The following is a 16800-nucleotide window of genomic DNA, read 5'->3' as shown; positions in this document are numbered from 1 at the left end:
TATGTGCACATGCGCAATCGGCGCGGTACTTTCGCACATGAGCAAAAATTGGCCCATTTTTAAAAAAAATATAGATATAGAAGAGGCTCTGTGAGTAAAGACACTGATTCTAAACGATGGCTCTGAGTCAAACCTGGTTCAATTCCCATGGTCAGCTCCTTGTGACTTTGGGCAAGTCACTTTATCTCCCTGTGCCTCAGGCACCAAAAGCATAGATTGTAAGCTTATTGTATTGTAAAATTCCTATTAGGGGCACACTATGCTTTTATTGTGACGTGCTTTGTGTCCCATTGGGAGAAAAACACTATATGAAATAGTGTGTAGTGTGCCCAGCTGCCCACCACGTGACACAGCACAGGAAGACATGAGCCTTTGCACAACATGCTTAGCACTGCAGGTAGCATGCACAGCTAACAGCCCCACGTGACATTCCGGCAAGCGCAGGCCACGCCCCTCGTTTCTCTTGCCCCGCCCTCCGGGGGCGCGCGACACGCGCACCAACATTCCAAGCGCTCGCGCGCCCCAAGGCCTCCTTGTCGCCGCGCGCTCCTTTACGTCAACGCACAGGCGCGCGCGTGTGACTGCCACCCCAGCCCCCGCTCGGCACGCGCGCGCGCTCCTATCAGCACCGCCGTCCTCCTCCGTCCCGCCAGCCCGGAGGTAGTCGCACCATTATGAAAGACTCACCTTCCGCTGGGTCCGGAGCGGAGGTGGCTGCTTGTACTACCGTCCCGCGGGCGGAGGGATCCCACCCCACACAGGATATCCCCGATAGATGGCTGAGAGCCCCGGAGGAGGCCTCCCTGAGTCTGCAAGGTGAAGAGAATGGTAAGTAAGGGGAGGGGGGGAGAGAACGGATAGGCCCCCCCGGGGGTGAGAGAGAGAACGTATAGGCCCCGGGGGGGGGGGGGGGGAGAGAGAGAACGTATAGGCCCCCCCGGGGGAGAGAGAGAACGTATAGGCCCCCCGGGGGAGGGGGGGGGAGAGAGAACGTATAGGCCCCCCGGGGGAGGGGGGGGGGAGAGAGAACGTATAGGCCCCCCGGGGGAGGGGGGGGGGAGAGAGAACGTATAGGCCCCCCGGGGGAGGGGGGGGGGAGAGAGAACGTATAGGCCCCCTGGGGGAGGGGGGGGGAGAGAACGTATAGGCCCCCCGGGGGAGGGGGGAGAGAGAGAGAACGTATAGGCCCCCCCGGGGGAGGGGGGGCACGTGGTAGCCGGGGGCCTTCAACACCGAGCCCGGGGAGGAGTGAGGGGGCCTGCCAGTGAGGGGGTGGGGGGGAGGTACACCCCTCTCAATGGGACCCCAGGCATGTATGTGTTTATGTATATTCATGTGTGCATGTATATTTCTATATGTATAACTATTTGTGTATGTATGTGTAGATAAAAAAAGGATAATGTACTGCATGGTGAGTCTGGATCCTTAATGCATTTCTGTGAGTCATAGACATCTGCCTAATGGATAACTTTTATATGTGATATTATACACAACGTTGGTTTAACGGCATGACACGTAAAAGTAGACGTCAGGTTAAGAAATGCAGCACATTCATGTAATTTTGCAGGCTCAGTGAGCCCCTGCCCTGTAGAGCTTACAATTTAATGTTGCTGCCTGAGGCAAAGGGTGATTGTAACTTGCCCAAGGTCACAAGGATAACTTAATGTGATTTTGAACCGGGTTCACGCTTCTGTGAAACAGGGGTTCTTAAGTTAAACTGGTACCACATTCCAATTCATGTTGCGGTTTTATGTGTGTCATAAATATAATCTGTATCTATTGATGAATAAAGTTAAAGAAATACTGTGGTCCTCCACGAGATTGTAAACATTGAAGTGGTCTCTGATACGAAAATTTAAGAACCCCATCTATGAAAAGGTTATAAACTAAATCAAGTGGAAAAGCAGAGGTGCTTCTAGATAGATGTAAACTAAGGGCAGGTCCATACTGCTGCAGACCGTGCGGGGCGCGATCACATTGCCTAAAGGCATTGATCGCGCCCATAGACGGGGCGGCAGCAGGAGGGGGTACGCGTTGCACGAGAAATCAGTTGAAACTGATTTCCCGGCGCGACAGCCAGGTCACGTGAGCGGTTCGCCCAATGAGGGCGAACCAGCTCTGTGACCCCCCCACGGCGCGTCTACCATGGACAGAAAACACACCCACTTCACGCGGGCAACGTCACAGCCTTCACATGCCTCCACGCGGGCGAAGGCTGTATGGCCTTTAACTGAAGGAAGCGCCTCAATGCTCAACACAGTCATAGGGGACTTAGGCTGTGACCAGGGTGGTGCTGAGCGTGCAGGCGAGGCGGCGCAAGCAAACGGCAAATTCAAATTTGCTTGCTTGGCAAGCAGCTAAGCGCCGCGCATGCTCAGGCACTCGCTCACGTTGGCCACACACATTGCCGCAATGTGTTACATCGCAGCCAGCGTGAGCCCGCCCGCTCAGCACCACACTAGCCGAGGCCTTAGTTTCTTCTTTAGGCTTAGGCCCCGGTCACGCCGCTGTAACGTGCGCCCGCGATATTGGCGGCGCGTTCAGCCGATTCCCCGGTCTGCAGCTCACTGCAGGAGGAGAGACCGGGGGGCGTGGCGGGGGCGCAGCCATGACGTCACCCGGCAGGTTCGCCCTCATTGGCTGAACCACCGGGGGGCGTGCCTAATCGCTCGACGCGAGTCCTGCTCTCAATTCTATTGAGAGCAGGAGCAGCTCTCGCCCGAGCGCTGCGGCCCCCCCTTGCAGCGGGCCCTGCGCCATTGAGGGGAGGGCTCTCGTCCGTGCAGCATCCGCCACGCGGACGCTGTAGTAGGCAGCGGGTGCAAGGCCTTATGCTTTATCTACAGTGTTGGAGAGGCCTGCAACACGTTGCTCTGGCAGCGTCTGGTACGACATGGAAAAATGACTGTCCATATCTTGCTTACTTCAAATATTTTCCTAGGCAAGAAAGTTTGACATGTATGTGAATGTCCATGGATATCTCCCACAAACGCTGAAATAGACTGAATAAACAATTCGAGCTGCAGACATTTTTAAAGTGCATAGAACCTTTCTGAGTGTACTGTACCACTGTCGTGTACATGTCAGGTAAACCATTCCTCAAAGCGAGAGGCCTTCTATACAAATGGAGAACAGCTCATTCATTGTATTTTTTTAATTTGGGGATGACATTAGATTGTAAATGCTGGGATTATTTGGAATGAGTAAAATGGGTAGGTAACCTTGCACAAATGTTTTTGAATTAAGAAATGGATGTCATTGAAATACCAGGTACAGGTTTTATCATTTCATTTATTGAAACAGATTGTGGATTATGGCTGCTGTAAATGATGATGGGCATGTAGATTATAATATCCGTGCACTTTGCTTGAGTTCTTAAGACTCCATGGATCATGCTACAGCCTGTCAAATTTGAAGTGACCTACTGTAGCTGCTCTTTAAAGTTCATGTAGGGAAGTTGTTATATATAGTTCTTATATTAGTCCGGGGGAGAGAGCATTTTACTGGGGATTGAAACCGTGCGACCAAGAGCATGGTTTGTGAGAACCTGTTCAACGTACCAGTAATTTAGTAAGGATGTTGTACAGTGATTGGTTGGAGTCTTTGGAGAGGTATCAAAATAAGCCAAACGGAAAGCATATGTTCCTGTGTTAACTGTTCATAAAATAGAAAAGTCAAGACCTATCAACGTGTTTGATGTGGAAATCAGATGTTTCTACAGTTAAACCTTCAGTTGCTTCTTTTAAAGTCTGCAGCACACACAGTACGAAGACCCATAATCGCTGAAGGGTGCTAAGCTTTATCGTGTCTTAACTCCCACTTACTGGAACGGGAGTAAGGGTATGATAAAACGTAGCATCCTTTAGTGAATTTGGGTCTAAGGGTAGGGACAGGATTGCTGCAAGTTTACAACGTGTCTATTTAAAGTTATTGCTTACTCTCTGTCATAGTTGCAACATCAAACGTAATATAAGTAATAACATATGTGCTTAAGGTTGTGGCCACGCTAGCGCTGAGCGCGCGGCGCTTGCCGAGTTTAGTTTCTGCAATTTAAATTGTCCTGTCCCCGCGGTGCACTCACGTGGTGCGCGTGGGCATGCACGCTCTCCCAAGTTTGTCGCTTGGGGAGACAAAAAAAAGTTTGAATCTCGCTTAAAACCCGGCGCTCATGCTTGAAGAGCTGGTGACGTCATCGCTCTCAAGCATGAGCGCGGTCAGCGGCAGCGGGGGCGCAGCCTTAGGTCTCGGACATGGTGACATTCACAGCGCTGACGCTCATGCGCTCCTGCTCAAGCAGGAGCTTTTTTGTGTCCCTGCATGAGCGTCAGCGGGCGCGCTTGTGAGCTGGGTGGGAGCCGGGCGGGGGCTGGGAGGCGTGGCTAGCGTGCCACGTCACGGACTGCTATTGGCTTTTGGCGGTCACGTGACTGGCCCTGTGCTTCCCTCAGCAAGAAAAATTAAACTGTGCTGTCGGCTTCAATTCCGCATGCCTGCGGAAGCGCCATCTAAAGCCGTGCTCAATAGGGATGATGTTTCCCCCTCGGCGCGGGTCAGCACGGTCTTTTTGACCATGGCCCTGGCCTTTAGACTATCGTCTCTCTAGAGCTGAGCTTGACATGTCATAGTACTGAGGGGGTTAAGTAATTTCATTTGTCATCACCTTAAAGTCACTTTGCTTACCTTGGCAACTAGAAAGTTCCTTCTCTTGGAGCGTACTCTACGGATTATATCCTACAAAGTGCTGTATCGTACGTACGTCTATGATATTGATTGGCTTAAGCTTTGAAAGAAGTCCCAAACAATATCTACTTATTCATACATCCTTAAAAAGGTGATATTCAACCCCTGCCTCTGGAGCCATTTTGCAAACCGTTGGTGCACGTAATGGAGAAAAAATAATAATATATATATAATAGCTGTCTGTGGGTGGGTTTTCTGGCTATGCATCTTAACCCTGGCTGTGCTCAAAGCTGTGACCATGCAGCAAGCTTAAGCCTATAGGGAACCATGTATAAAATGGTTTTTGAAGCAAAAAGTGGCACTGTGTGCTCATTTGCATGTCATTTCCCAGAATCCCTTGCTGCAGTGGATGTGCTGTGTGCTGGGTGATAATGGTGAAAGGCGGGGTTGCAGACCTGCCTAAGACATGCAAATGAGCATACAGTATATTTACATTTGCTATATATATATATATATATATATATATATATATATATATATATATATATATATATATATATATATATATATATATATATATATATATATATATATATATAAGACACACAGATGAAAAGAACAAAGACAATCCCCTTAGTAGCACTCTAAATTACACCTAAACTAATCTATAAGATAAAGATGGTTAAAAAGAAACAGATGCTCCGCCAATTCAGAAAAAATGAACAAGATTTTATTGATTAAACAACAAGACACACTAACTTAAAAACATAAAAATACTAAAGACAGCCTATGAAAATATATATGTATCAAAAATATAAAGAGAGGACTACTAATCAAACACTATCAGTATTACAAAAAGAAAAAAAAACTAAAATGTGTCTAAATAAAGTTTAAATAATGACAACAAAGTAGTTTAGTCTAACATAATAGGCAATACAAAATATATTCCCACTGACATATGCATGAAAGAATAATAAATCATTGCGTTGGAAAAAGTATATAGTCAATGACCCAGTATATAGCCAGGAAAAATTAGAATGTATACCAAAAACAGAGGGGAAAAAAAGAGATAAAGCAACCAGGGAAAAATAATATAACAATAATAATAGTTATACCCTGAACAGCATTTCCCCAAAATGAAATCAATGAGAACTGATGCAGCAAATAAAGAAAAATATGACTAACTAGCTGAGAGACCCGGCGTTGCCCGGGATGTAATTTTGGGGGGGGCGTACGACAGGGTTAGGCTTCTCCCCCCCCCCCTTGACAGCTAGGTGGGTGACTGAGTTGACTGAGTGTGTGGGTGACTGTGTGGGTGGGTGACACTTGACTGAGTGGGTGACTTTGGGTCGGTGACTGGGTGGGTGACTTTGGGTCGGTTTGACTTTGGGTCGGTGGGTGGGTGACTTTGGGTCGGTGGGTGGGTGACTTTGGGTCGGTGGGTGGGTGACTTTGGGTCGGTGGGTGGGTGACTTTGGGTCGGTGGGTGTGTGACTTTGGGTCGGTGGGTGGGTGGGTGACTTTGGGTCGGTGGGTGGGTGACTTTGGGTCGGTTTGACTTTGGGTCGGTGGGTGGGTGACTTTGGGTCGGTGGGTGACTTTGGGTCGGTGGTTGGGTGGGTGAGTTGGGTCGGGGGGTGGATGACTTTGGGTCGGTGGGTGGGTGACTTTGGGTCGGTGGGTGGGTGACTCTGGGTTGGTGGGTGGGTGACTTTGGGTCGTGGGTGGGTCGGTGACTGGGTGACTTTTTCAGGGTTGGTGACAGGGTGGGTCAGTGACTGGGGACGGTGACTGGGTGGGTCAGTGAGTGGGTAGGTGGGGTCGGTGAGTGGGTAGGTGGGGTCGGTGAGTGGGTAGGTGGGGTCGGTGAGTGGGTGGGTGGGGTCGGTGAGTGGGTGGGTGGGGTCGGTGAGTGGGTGGGTGGGGTCGGTGAGTGGGTGGGTGGGTGACTGACTGGGTGGGAGACTGACTGGGTGGGAGACTGACTGGGTGGGTGGGTGACTGGGTGGGAGACTGACTGACTGACTGGGTGGGTGACTGACTGACTGACTGGGTGGGTGGGTGACTGACTGACTGGGTGGGTGACTGACTGACTGACTGGGTGGGTGACTGACTGACTGACTGACTGACTGGGTGGGTGACTGACTGACTGGGTGGGTGACTGACTGACTGACTGGGTGGGTGACTGACTGACTGGGTGGGTGGGTGACTGACTGACTGACTGGGTGGGTGACTGACTGACTGGGTGGGTGGGTGACTGACTGGGTGGGTGGGTGGGTGACTGACTGACTGACTGACTGACTGACTGGGTGGGTGACTGACTGGGTGGGTGGGTGACTGACTGACTGGGTGGGTGGGTGTGTGACTGACTGACTGACTGACTGGGTGGGTGGGTGTGTGACTGACTGGGTGGGTGACTGGGTGGGTGGGTGGGTGTGTGACTGACTGACTGACTGACTGGGTGGGTGGGTGTGTGACTGACTGGGTGGGTGACTGGGTGGGTGGGTGGGTGACTGACTGACTGGGTGGGTGGGTGTGTGACTGACTGACTGACTGACTGGGTGGGTGGGTGTGTGACTGACTGGGTGGGTGGGTGGGTGACTGACTGACTGGGTGGGTGGGTGACTGACTGACTGGGTGGGTGGGTGACTGACTGACTGGGTGGGTGACTGACTGGGTGGGTGGGTGACTGACTGACTGACTGACTGGGTGGGTGGGTGACTGACTGGGTGGGTGACTGACTGACTGGGTGGGTGACTGACTGACTGGGTGGGTGACTGACTGGGTGGGTGGGTGGGTGGGTGACTGACTGACTGACTGGGTGGGTGGGTGGCTGACTGACTGGGTGGGTGGGTGGCTGACTGACTGGGTGGGTGGGTGTGTGACTGACTGACTGGGTGGGTGACTGACTGACTGGGTGGGTGACTGACTGGGTGGGTGACTGACTGACTGGGTGGGTGGGTGACTGACTGACTGACTGACTGAGTGGGTGGGTGGGTGACTGACTGACTGACTGACTGACTGAGTGGGTGGGTGACTGAGTGGGTGGGTGGGTGGGTGGGTGACTGACTGACTGAGTGGGTGGGTGACTGACTGACTGGGTGGGTGGGTGACTGACTGACTGACTGATTGGGTGGGTGACTGACTGACTGGGTGGGTGGGTGACTGACTGACTGACTGGGTGGGTGGGTGGGTGACTGACTGACTGACTGGGTGGGTGGGTGACTGACTGACTGGGTGGGTGTGTGACTGACTGACTGGGTGGGTGGGTGGGTGACTGACTGACTGGGTGGGTGACTGACTGACTGGGTGGGTGACTGACTGGGTGGGTGACTGACTGACTGGGTGGGTGGGTGACTGACTGACTGACTGACTGAGTGGGTGGGTGGGTGACTGACTGACTGACTGAGTGGGTGGGTGACTGACTGAGTGGGTGGGTGGGTGGGTGGGTGGGTGGGTGACTGACTGACTGAGTGGGTGGGTGACTGACTGACTGGGTGGGTGGGTGACTGACTGGGTGGGTGGGTGACTGACTGACTGGGTGGGTGGGTGGGTGGGTGACTGACTGACTGACTGGGTGGGTGGGTGGGTGTGTGACTGACTGACTGATTGGGTGGGTGGGTGACTGACTGACTGGGTGGGTGGGTGACTGACTGACTGACTGACTGGGTGGGTGGGTGGGTGACTGACTGACTGACTGACTGGGTGGGTGTGTGACTGACTGACTGGGTGGGTGGGTGGGTGACTGACTGACTGGGTGGGTGACTGACTGACTGGGTGGGTGACTGACTGGGTGGGTGACTGACTGACTGGGTGGGTGGGTGACTGACTGACTGACTGGGTGGGTGGGTGGGTGGGTGACTGACTGACTGACTGGGTGGGTGTGTGACTGACTGACTGGGTGGGTGACTGACTGACTGGGTGGGTGACTGACTGACTGGGTGGGTGACTGACTGACTGGGTGGGTGACTGACTGACTGGGTGGGTGACTGACTGACTGGGTGGGTGGGTGACTGACTGACTGACTGACTGAGTGGGTGGGTGACTGACTGACTGACTGACTGAGTGGGTGGGTGACTGACTGACTGAGTGGGTGGGTGGGTGGGTGACTGACTGACTGAGTGGGTGGGTGACTGACTGACTGGGTGGGTGGGTGACTGACTGACTGGGTGGGTGAGTGTGTGACTGACTGGGTTGGTGGGTGACTGACTGACTGGGTGGGTGGGTGGGTGACTGGGTGGGTGGGTGACTGACTGACTGACTGACTGACTGACTGACTGGGTGGGTGAGTGTGTGACTGACTGGGTGGGTGAGTGTGTGACTGACTGGGTGGGTGAGTGTGTGACTGACTGGGTGGGTGAGTGTGTGACTGACTGGGTGGGTGAGTGTGTGACTGACTGGGTGGGTGAGTGGGTGACTGACTGAGTGTGTGACTGACTGGGTGGGTGAGTGGGTGACTGACTGGGTGGGTGAGTGGGTGACTGACTGGGTGGGTGAGTGGGTGACTGACTGGGTGGGTGAGTGGGTGACTGACTGGGTGGGTGAGTGGGTGACTGACTGGGTGGGTGAGTGGGTGACTGACTGGGTGGGTGAGTGGGTGACTGACTGGGTGACTGACTGACTGGGTGGGTGACTTACTGGGTGGGTGAGTGGGTGACTTACTGGGTGGGTGAGTGGGTGACTTACTGGGTGGGTGAGTGGGTGACTTACTGGGTGGGTGAGTGGGTGACTTACTGGGTGGGTGAGTGGGTGACTGGGTGGGTGACTGACTGACTGGATGAGTGGGTGACTGACTGGGTGGGTGACTGACTGGGTGGGTGAGTGACTGAGTGGGTGACTGACTGGGTGGGTGAGTGGGTGACTGACTGGGTGGGTGAGTGGGTGACTGACTGGGTGACTGACTGGGTGACTGACTGGGTGGGTGAGTGGGTGACTGACTGACTGACTGAATGGGTGGGTGACTGAGTGACTGGGTGGGTGACTGAGTGACTGGGTGGGTGACTGAGTGACTGGGTGGGTGACTGAGTGACTGGGTGGGTGACTGGGTGACTGAGTGGGTGGGTGACTGAATTGACTGAGTTGACTGAGTGAGTGGATGGGTGGGTGACTGGGTGGGTGGGTGACTGGGTGGGTGGGTGACTGGGTGGGTGGGTGACTGGGTGGGTGGGTGACTGGGTGGGTGGGTGACTGACTGACTGGGTGGGTGACTGGGTGGGTGGGTGACTGACTGGGTGGGTGACTGACTGGGTGGGTGGGTGACATTTGACAGGGTGGGTGACACTTGACTTGACTGGGTGGGTGGGTGACTGGGTGGGTGGGTGGGTGACTGGGTGGGTGACTTGACTGAGTGGGTGGGTGACTTGACTGAGTGGGTGGGTGACTAAGTGAGTTTTTGGGTGACTAAGTGAGTGGGTGGGTGACTAAGTGAGTGGGTGGGTGACTGAGTGGGTGGGTGGGTGACTGAGTGGGTGGGTGGGTGACTGAGTGGGTGGGTGGGTGACTGAGTGAGTGGGTGGGTGACTGGGTGAAAGTGACTGGGTGGGTGACTGAGTGAGTGGGTGACTGAGTGAGTGGGTGACTGAGTGAGTGGGTGACTGAGTGAGTGGGTGACTGGGTGGGTGGGTGACTGGGTGAAAGTGACTGGGTGGGTGTGTGGGTGACTGGGTGGGTGACTGGGTGACAGTGCGTGGGTGGGAGACGGTGGGTGACTTACCTTGACCCCGTGGCATCTGGCTGGGGCAGGAGGTGAGTTCGGGAAGCTGGGGGGGGGGGCAAGAGTGGCAGGAGACCCGCACCGCGCTTCCCCTCTCCGGTAGCGGCGCACGTGAGAGGGAGTCCCGCGCCGCGCGGTTCCCCTCTGTCCGGGAGCCGGCGCACGTGAGGGGGAGTCCCGCGCCGCGCTTCCCCTCTCCGGTAGCGGCGCACGTGAGGGGGAGTCCCGCACCGCGCTTCCCCTCTCCGGTAGCGGCGCACGTGAGGGGGAGAGCAGGAGGCCCGGGCCGCGCCGCGAGGGGGGTGGAGCCTGGAGTTTGCTGCTGAGCAGGAGGGCCGCGGCGCACGGTGAGGGTGATGGTGCGGCTGGGGATGTTGCGGAGCGTGGGGATTTGGGTGAGGTGGGGAGAGAGAGTGAGGGGCACCGGGAGAGGAGGGGGGGGTTTTGGTGTGTGTGTGTGTGTGTGTGTGTGTGGGTGGTTTTTTTTTTTGGACCTTTGGCCCGTCACTCCGCCTCAGGCCAATGAGAGGTGTGGGGGGGCGGGCCAAGGGGGTGGTGTGAGTGTGTGAGCCCAATGAGAGGTGTGCGGGGGCGGGCAGGCCAAGGGACCAATGAGATTGCCGCTAGGGACGCAGACATACAGTGCTTTCAGAAATATATAGTAAATATCTTGAAGAAAAATAGGTGATTAAGTCAGATTTTAATGTTCTCCAAATGGGGATCTTCTTACCCGTTTTATCTGCTGGTTGTAATAGATCCCAGCTGTGTGCTGATTTTGCTGCATGTGACGGCTTTACACCCTACAGTTTGTTTTGTTGTGCTGCAAGAAAGTTCTGGTGACGCTTTAAAAATCGTTATTGGAAAATGGTACTCCAAAACTTCTCACAACTGAAGTGTCTCCGGGAGTGACAAATGTTGGGTGCAACTAATGTAAATGTAAAAGAATAGTACTAGAGTAAGGTATTTGTGTTGGTCCTATGTACATCGTATCCATCGTCAGAAATGCCGTGCATCTATTTATTACGCTTTAGAAATGTCCTATGTTAAACTACATAGGACGTTTGTGATTTTAACATTAAGGCTCAGGTGTGTTCTAGTTTAGCGCCTTTTTGTGGATGTGGGCAGTGTTGGCTCTGTCCCCGTCTATGGAAGTGCTGCAGGAGTGTTTTGACATTTTTCTGTGGACATCCGGACAATTTCCTTATATCACCGACAAAGACCGGGCTTCATCGTACAATACAATTAAATACATTGTACAATTCTAGTTAAACTCGCGGAGGCATTAAGATTTCCTATTGAATTCTAGATAAATATTCGTGTGTGAAGTCATTGAAAAATTATGGTTCTGAATGAGCACAGAATACTTTGTAGATAAATGTTTTCCAAGCAGGTGCAGAATTATAAAGCTTAAGGACATACTCACATAATTGTGGAACTTCAAAGTGGTGCACTTTGTGTGCAAATATATATTTTTTATTTATTACTCCAGCCCCATAATCAAGCGTCCCCACGTATCTGTGTTGGGGAATTGGGAACGTGCTGAAGTTATGTTTTGAATGAGTTTAAGGGCAAACTGTTAGGACTGTTCTAATGAAGCAAATACACAGAATATGTTTTATCTTGGTGGAACACAGGATCTCGGAATATGCTGTCTAGTTCTTTGTGAACTGATGCTGCTCAGAGATAATGGCTGCAAGGCATGCTTGTACTTTGTAACAGCATGAAAGATTTTGCAACTCTCACGTTTTTCTGATGTAGATGTAGACGCAATCCAAGCGACACTTTAAAAAAGAAATATATATTTTTTTGTTTTAATATATGCAGCCATAGATTACCTTTATTGAAAACTAATTACCTAAGATGCCAATCGATCAGCAAAGATCATACTTCCCAGGGTTCTCTAAATGGCTGCCTTTCTGTTTCTATCAATCCTTCAGTCAGTGTAACTCAGCAGCTACAATTTATTCTTATAATACTACGGTAACAATATCTATTGTCTCAGTTTGCAGCTCAAACTGCTGGGAATATTGGCAACAAATTATCGCAAACAGGAAAGTGTTACAAATATCTTGCACTGCTGGGGAAGTGTGTTAAAGCCTGCTATAGAAATCACAGGATACTGAACTAAATGAAAACTAATTAAAAATGTCATTGAGTTGAATAATAATACTATAGAACTGATTTCTTACAAAAAAAAACCCCACACATGTAGGATATTGCATGGATTGCTCAGCCTTCTGCAATAACACACCTTTTGGTCCTCGAAAGACATTGACTTGAATCGGCTGTAAGGTGTCTTCCAGTGGAAAGTGTCTTATAGCGGGGATGCTTAAACTGGGGGATGTGAGATTTTTGGGCGGGGTGGGGGAGAAGATGTGTGTAACATACAGTGGCCCCACGCTCTTTTCCAAAGCATTTAAATTAAATACAGATGGAGCGCACAAGGCCTCTGCAACTCCCTTACCTTATCTCCGGCGGCTTCTGGTTCTCCGGCGGCTTCTGGTGGTCACGTGACGCCAGATAAAAGGTAAGAGAGGAGTAGGCAGTGGGGGAGAGCAGGCAGGGGGGCACTGACTAAAAAGTTTGCGCTCCCCTGTCTTTTAGCACTGCTTAACTCTTTGGGTGCCACAAGAAATATCCACTACTTCATGGCGTCTGGCACTCCAGGAAACCCATGATGTAGCTACGTAAAAAAAAAATGTGTTGTTTTTTTTTGCTAGGGGAGTGCAGGGAAATGAAGAGGGCCCCTGTTTACGATATATATATCTATATATATATCTATTACAGATAAGCAATACACCAAAATACAATGTACAGTATTTCCAATATCAATGTTTCTTCAGTGCAAATCTTCATAAACAATTATTGTCCTATTTCCATGTTAAAGGCTGGAGGGGCCATGGCACTCTGTTGCCCAAAGGGTTAATCAGTATGCATAGCTTTAATGTATTTTTTTTCTTTCATTTTAACTTCAAATCCCTTTTTGTTTTTCTTTGGTCGCAATACAATTTATTTTTCTTCTGTTTGTATTGTCACAAACCATGCGTTCCTCTATTAGTATATAATCCAGAGGCAGGGTAGACGTTATTATCGTTTATTTGCAATTTCCAACGTATTCCACAGCGCGGTACAATGGCGGGTACACAGTTACATCGTTGCATAGTAGACGTGGTGGAAAAAACAGGCGTCCATCAAGTTCAACCTATGCTAAATTTAGACGACAGATACTTTATCCTATATTTGTATTTACTGTATATTGATCCAGAGGAAGGCAAACACAAACCCCAGTGAAATATCATATAATCTCTCATGAGGGGAAAAATAAATTCCTTCCTGACTCCAAAAATTGGCAATCAGATTACTTCCTGGATCAACATCCTTCCCCATGTTTACATTTTCTGTATATCCCTGTATACCTTTCCTTTCTAAAAAGATGTCCAACCTTTTTTTTGAAGATATCTATTGTATCTGCATCACAGTCTCCATGGGTAATGAATCCACTACTGAAACAGCCCTTAGGCCTGGGTCCCGCTGCTTCCGACAGCCCGTGCGGCCGCGCGGCAGCGGACCACCAGCCCCTTTTCTCCAGTGTGGAGGTCCCCGCTGGCTCCTTACTACTTGGCTGACTGCGTGCTGTGATGCGTCAGCCGGCCGATGCTGCAAGCTCCTAGTGATTTGCAGCTCTGACGCGTCACGTGGTGCGGCAGTCAGCCAATGAGGGAAGGAAGGGAGGGAAGGAGCTATGGATGGGAGGCGGCTTGGGAGTGGAGCAGGGAAGGAGCTGCGGGGGAAAAGTGTGTGTGTATGTGTTGTGTGTATGTGTTGTGTGTATGTGTTGTGTGTATGTGTTGTGTGTATGTGTTGTGTGTATGTGTTGTGTGTATGTGTTGTGTGTATGTGTTGTGTGTGGGGGGGGGTGGACGGCACCACGGCACCACGATCTTCATGAAGTTTTACCATGCCCTCCCACTCCCGCCCCAGCCCCTCCCGCTCCGGCTCCCTACAGACCGCATATCGCGGTCAATTGGCTGTCAGCGCGCCGCCTGTCTGCAGTGCGGGCGCACTGACTGAGGGAGCGGGGCCTTAGCCTTACTGTAAAGAACCCTTTCCTTTGTTGCTGGTGAAATCGCCTTTCCTCTCACCTTAAGGGATGTCCTTGTGTCGTTTGTACTGGCCTCGGCATGAATAATTCTATTGAAAGCTCCTTGTATTGTCCCTGTCTATATTTGTATATAGTTACACAGATTTGATAATTGCTTAAACAGTTGCATACAATGAGGACGCACATACACGAACAGATACAAAGAGGTAATGAAGGCCCTGCTCGTTTGAGTTTACAAGTTGTCCAGAGAAGTACAATTAGAAGTTGTGCAGGGTCTATACAGAAATGTCTTGTGAGGCAAAAAATGAAGGACATCAATAAGTATGTTCCTGAAGGAAGGAGATGGAAGAGGGGTGTGGGGAAACTTTCATATATCTAAAGGGTGTATAAATGATGTACAGACAGGAAGCATTGTTCTCAACAAAGAAACAGAAGAACATGTTACATGGAGATACTGTATACTTAATGGCAGTGAGAGAAAGTGCTTAATTAGTCAAAAAGTATTAGATACATGCAGCAGGCTTACAGCAAAGGTGGTTAGGTAAATTCAGTTCTAGAGATGGCACATCGTTAATTGAATTGCAATGACGCATGGCATAAAACTGTTGTATCTAGTAGGTTAAAAAAATGACAGACTGAGTAGCCTAAATGGCACGGCAGTCAATTATCTGTATTTTTCTGATTTTTTTTTTTTTTTATGTCCTTTATAACACACAGACCTGTAGCTTTCTACACTACCCTTGTGTGTTGTGTACGGCATTTTCAAGCTCTAAGTTTCGTCCCCAAACTTTAAACACAAGAGCAACAGGAAATCCTTTTTGTGTGAATTATGTGTTTGAGTGAGCGGCAGTTTGAGCAGTACAGAAGCTGCCAACAGATTGTCTATGGAAACTAGTTGATTACATTCGGATACGTCCGTGTTGCAATGAGAGAACAGGTTACATTAGAACAGCTCTTGGCGTGCAAGCTACTAAGCTACTTTATTTTTGACTTTACTTGCACTTCAACTTTAACCCCTTTGCAGCCAGAGGCCTCTGCAAAGCATTAGAGCAGTGAAAAGATGTAACACCTTGTTCCATGTCTCTTAAATCACCGTTTTAGAAGGGGGATCTATATCTATATCTATATATAGATATGCAAATATAACTGTATGCTCATCTGGATGTCTTAGGCAGGTCTGCAACCCCGCCTTTCCCCATTATCACCTAGCATACAGCACTTCCACTGCAGCAAGGGATTCTGGGAAATGACATGCAAATGAGCACACAGTGTCACTTTTTGCCTCAATAACCATTTTTAACATGGTTCCCTATAGGCTTAAGCTTGCTGCATGGTCACAGCTTTGAGCACAGCCAGATCTATCTATCTATCTATCTATCTATCTATCTATCTATCTATCTATCTATCTATCTATCTATCTATATATCCTTTATTAGACATGGACTTCTGAGAGTGACACAACGTTATTGTAATTAATCTCCCCTTAAGTTGTAGATTCTGGCACTTAATTCTAATGTAATTTAAAAACAAATTATATCCTCTTGGCAACTAGACACACCTGGGAACTGCTGGCCTGTGTTGCAGTTTGCTTTGGTATGAGTCGCTGTACTTCTGATTGTACTGCAAGCCCACCTACATGTGGTTCATTTTCTGGGGGCACCCATTTCTTTTTACAGGACGGCAACAGAGGGGTTTCTCCCCTCCCCCACCCACAACCACCACTCCACCGGCGACCAGGATGTTTACTGGGTTTAAATCTCCCCTTAGTGGAAATAACATGGCTGCCAACAATCAGAATCAATAGGAAGCTGCAACACTCTCTGCCTCCCCCCACGCTAAAGTTTACTTACGAACTGTCATATTTGGACCACAATACACCTTTTTTTTTCCCTTCACGATACCCAGTGTGCTGTGTCTTCTATCCAGAGTTCCTGGTGTGGGGATGTATATTTGGTTGTGTTGTTACGTGCACAAGTTCATTTGCCTATATATAAGTTTTTAATTAAGGACTGCCCAGCTTTGTGTGTGTGTGTGTGTGTGTATATTTCACTTATGTTTGTTCCATCCCTGTTATTAAACAATCTGTGCACCTACATTTTAGTCCTGGCACCTATCCTTTGGTGCAGCCCCTGACATAGCTCCTGTGGGAGAGACCTTGATGAGCGTACGCCGGGACTGGGAGTTTCATTAGTCCTGTAAGGAGCTAGCAATGTCTTTCTATTCTGTTTACTTCTGTATTTTCCGCAGCAGCTGCCAGCACCACATATAAGGCTTTGGTCCCGCTGCGTCCGGCAGCGTGTGCGGC

At 50.2% G+C, this 16800-nt stretch overlaps 1 protein-coding gene across 2 annotated transcripts in view; it reads left to right on the top strand.

Moving 5' to 3' along the window:
* The first annotated feature begins 558 nt into the window (after positions 1-558).
* The window catches only part of TRPM7 (transient receptor potential cation channel subfamily M member 7), a 70926-nt gene continuing 54684 nt past the window's right edge, over positions 559-16800 (top strand). The window contains exon 1 of one of the 2 annotated variants that reach the window (XM_075575603.1): positions 559-828. In XM_075575603.1, coding sequence (XP_075431718.1) covers positions 826-828 — 3 coding nt within the window. In that variant the 5' untranslated portion in view covers positions 559-825. The remainder of the gene's footprint in view (positions 829-16800) is intronic. The other variant, XM_075575602.1, reaches the window with a different exon arrangement.

This window comes from Ascaphus truei, chromosome 18 (assembly GCF_040206685.1).
Source record: "Ascaphus truei isolate aAscTru1 chromosome 18, aAscTru1.hap1, whole genome shotgun sequence".
Lineage (NCBI taxonomy): Eukaryota > Metazoa > Chordata > Amphibia > Anura > Ascaphidae > Ascaphus > Ascaphus truei.
The sequence above is the reverse complement of the archived record's forward strand: the minus strand, read 5'-3'. Positions and strand labels throughout refer to the sequence as shown.